The sequence below is a fragment of the Coffea eugenioides genome, chromosome 6, assembly GCF_003713205.1.
Source record: "Coffea eugenioides isolate CCC68of chromosome 6, Ceug_1.0, whole genome shotgun sequence".
Taxonomy (NCBI): domain Eukaryota; kingdom Viridiplantae; phylum Streptophyta; class Magnoliopsida; order Gentianales; family Rubiaceae; genus Coffea; species Coffea eugenioides.
Genome location: NC_040040.1, coordinates 30,531,811 through 30,534,064, shown reverse-complemented (window position 1 = coordinate 30,534,064; position 2,254 = coordinate 30,531,811). Strand labels below are relative to the sequence as shown.

The 2,254-nt window shown below is 37.4% G+C and overlaps 1 protein-coding gene across 1 annotated transcript; it reads left to right on the top strand.

Annotated features, from left to right (window-relative positions):
- Nucleotides 1-820: 820 nt before the first annotated feature.
- LOC113774813 (Werner Syndrome-like exonuclease) lies at nt 821-1,780 on the top strand. The gene has a single exon (XM_027319438.1). The coding sequence runs from the start codon at nt 910-912 to the stop codon at nt 1,567-1,569; it is 660 nt and encodes a 219-aa protein (XP_027175239.1). The 5' UTR covers nt 821-909; the 3' UTR covers nt 1,570-1,780.
- Nucleotides 1,781-2,254: the final 474 nt, after the last annotated feature.

The following is a 2,254-nucleotide window of genomic DNA, read 5'->3' as shown; positions in this document are numbered from 1 at the left end:
TTATGGGTATTTTACTTTTAAACATTTAATTTATGATAAAAACATCAATGTTAGTAAGTAAAATTCAAAAAGTGTTACAGTAATATCAATATTCTTACTTTCAAACATTTAATTTATGGCCCTATGCCCCTCCCTTTTTGTAAGAATATTACTGTAACACTTTTTGAATTTTACTTACAAACATTGATGTTTTTATCATAAATTAAATGTTTGAAAGTAAAATACCTATAAAGAGCCGATACTTTAAATAGGTAATGCGTACTGTATATAGTTTAACATGCAAATAATTTGTTAATTAGTTAGTTAGTTAATTAGTTAATTAGTTAAGCAGTTAATTAGTTAATTAGTTTAACATGTAAATAGTTTGTTAGTTTCGAACAGACAACAGCTTTAGTTAATTAGTTAATTAGATACTTAGTTAATTAGTTAATTAATTAATTAGATAATTAGTTAATAGTTAATTAGATAATTAGTTAATAGTTAATTAGTTTAACTATTAACTAATTAGATAATTAGTTAAGCAATTGTCAAGCAAATAATAATTGTCAAGCAAGTAAGGGCAAAATTGGAAGAAAATTCTTATCTCACTTCTACAAAAGCTGTCAAGGAGGTTTCTGCAACGAATTGTTACTATTCAGGGGAGGTGAGTGCAATTTCTAAACCTAGAGGGGAGGTCAGTGCAAATGTCAGAAATCTCAGGGGAGGTTTCTGCAATTATCCCTTTTTTTTTTTACCCTAAAAAAAATGGTTCGCCATATCGAAAAAGCGGTCACGCTCCAAGCCTGCGCCATCTCAGTCCCCACCTCTGTACGAAAAGTGTCGTCTTGCTTCAAAGAAAAACCGTTCTCGCAAACCAAAAAAAAAACACACACACACACACACACTCGCAGACTTCAGTCTTGACTCTACATGGCCATGGAAATTAGCATCGTAGATCACGAACTCCCCGATGATACCCACAATTTCTACGACGTCTACTTCTATTCCGACCGCATCAACACTCTGGTCACCAATGACCCATCCCAGGTCTCCCACTGGCTCGCCGACACTCAAAGGATCCACCGCCGCCGCTTGAGCAAACTTATCGTCGGCTTCGACGTCGAATGGCGTCCCAATTTCAACAAGTACCAGGAAAACCCAGTTGCTACACTCCAGCTCTGCGTCGGTCGCCGTTGCCTCGTCTTCCAAATCCTCCACTGCACCAAGGAGTACGACGATATCCCCGACGATCTTCGCTATTTTCTGGGCAATACGGACTATACCTTTGTGGGGATCGGGGTTGACAGCGACGTTGAGAAGCTTTTGGAGGATTATGGGCTGGGAGTCGGCGGGAGCGTTGTGGATTTGAGGAATTTGGCTGCTGAAGAGTGTGGGATGAAACAGCTGCGGAATGCTGGGATGAAAGAGTTGGCTAGGGTGGTTCTTGGAAGGGAAATTGGGAAGCCGAGGAGGGTTACTATGGGTAGGTGGGATTATCGATGGTTGACTTCTGATCAAGTTCAGTATGCTTGTGTTGATGCTTTTGTTTCATTTGAGATTGGTAGGCGTTTGAATGCTTCTGGAAATTGAGTACTTACTAGTAATAATACTGCTTAGTAGTTGGATTTGGTTTACGGGGTAAATGGGGTTGTTTAATAGTTTAAAAGAAGTTGTTAAACTTGATTATGTGTTTTGTTATGTAAGATTTTGGCTTAATTTGGATGTTTGGTTAGTAGTTAAAAATGGTTGAGATTCTGTGGTCAAATTTTCTTAAATGGTTTTTGAAGATTTCAGAGTTGAAGATGTTGCGTAGTTCTTGATGGATTTATTATATTCTGGCTATGTTATCTGCTTCCAGTCTAGTTTTTGAATTTTTTTTCCCAGGGGAGGGGAAATTTTGAGTATTGCGATGCCATGTTCCTAATGTTTTCTTGGTTTTTTGCTATAAAGATTAGTATCGTGGGGTTTATTTCCCACTGGAAATTATATTCCTAATATCTACCGGTGGTTGGAAAATTTTATTCTGGCTGTTGACACTAGGTATTGGAATCCAGACGTTAACTTGTGAATGGCAGTTGAAATCTTAATCCATGTTTGTGTTGAAATGGGTTTTTCTGATTATCACTGGTTTTATCATGGATCATTGACCTGCATTTTCCCTAGATATTTGTTTATTAATTCTGCTCGAGTGGCTGATTAATGTTAAGCAAATGAGAACAAGGAAGAACTGTTGGAGACAGGGCACCTTAGTTGAATGTGTCATCTTTCTGATAGA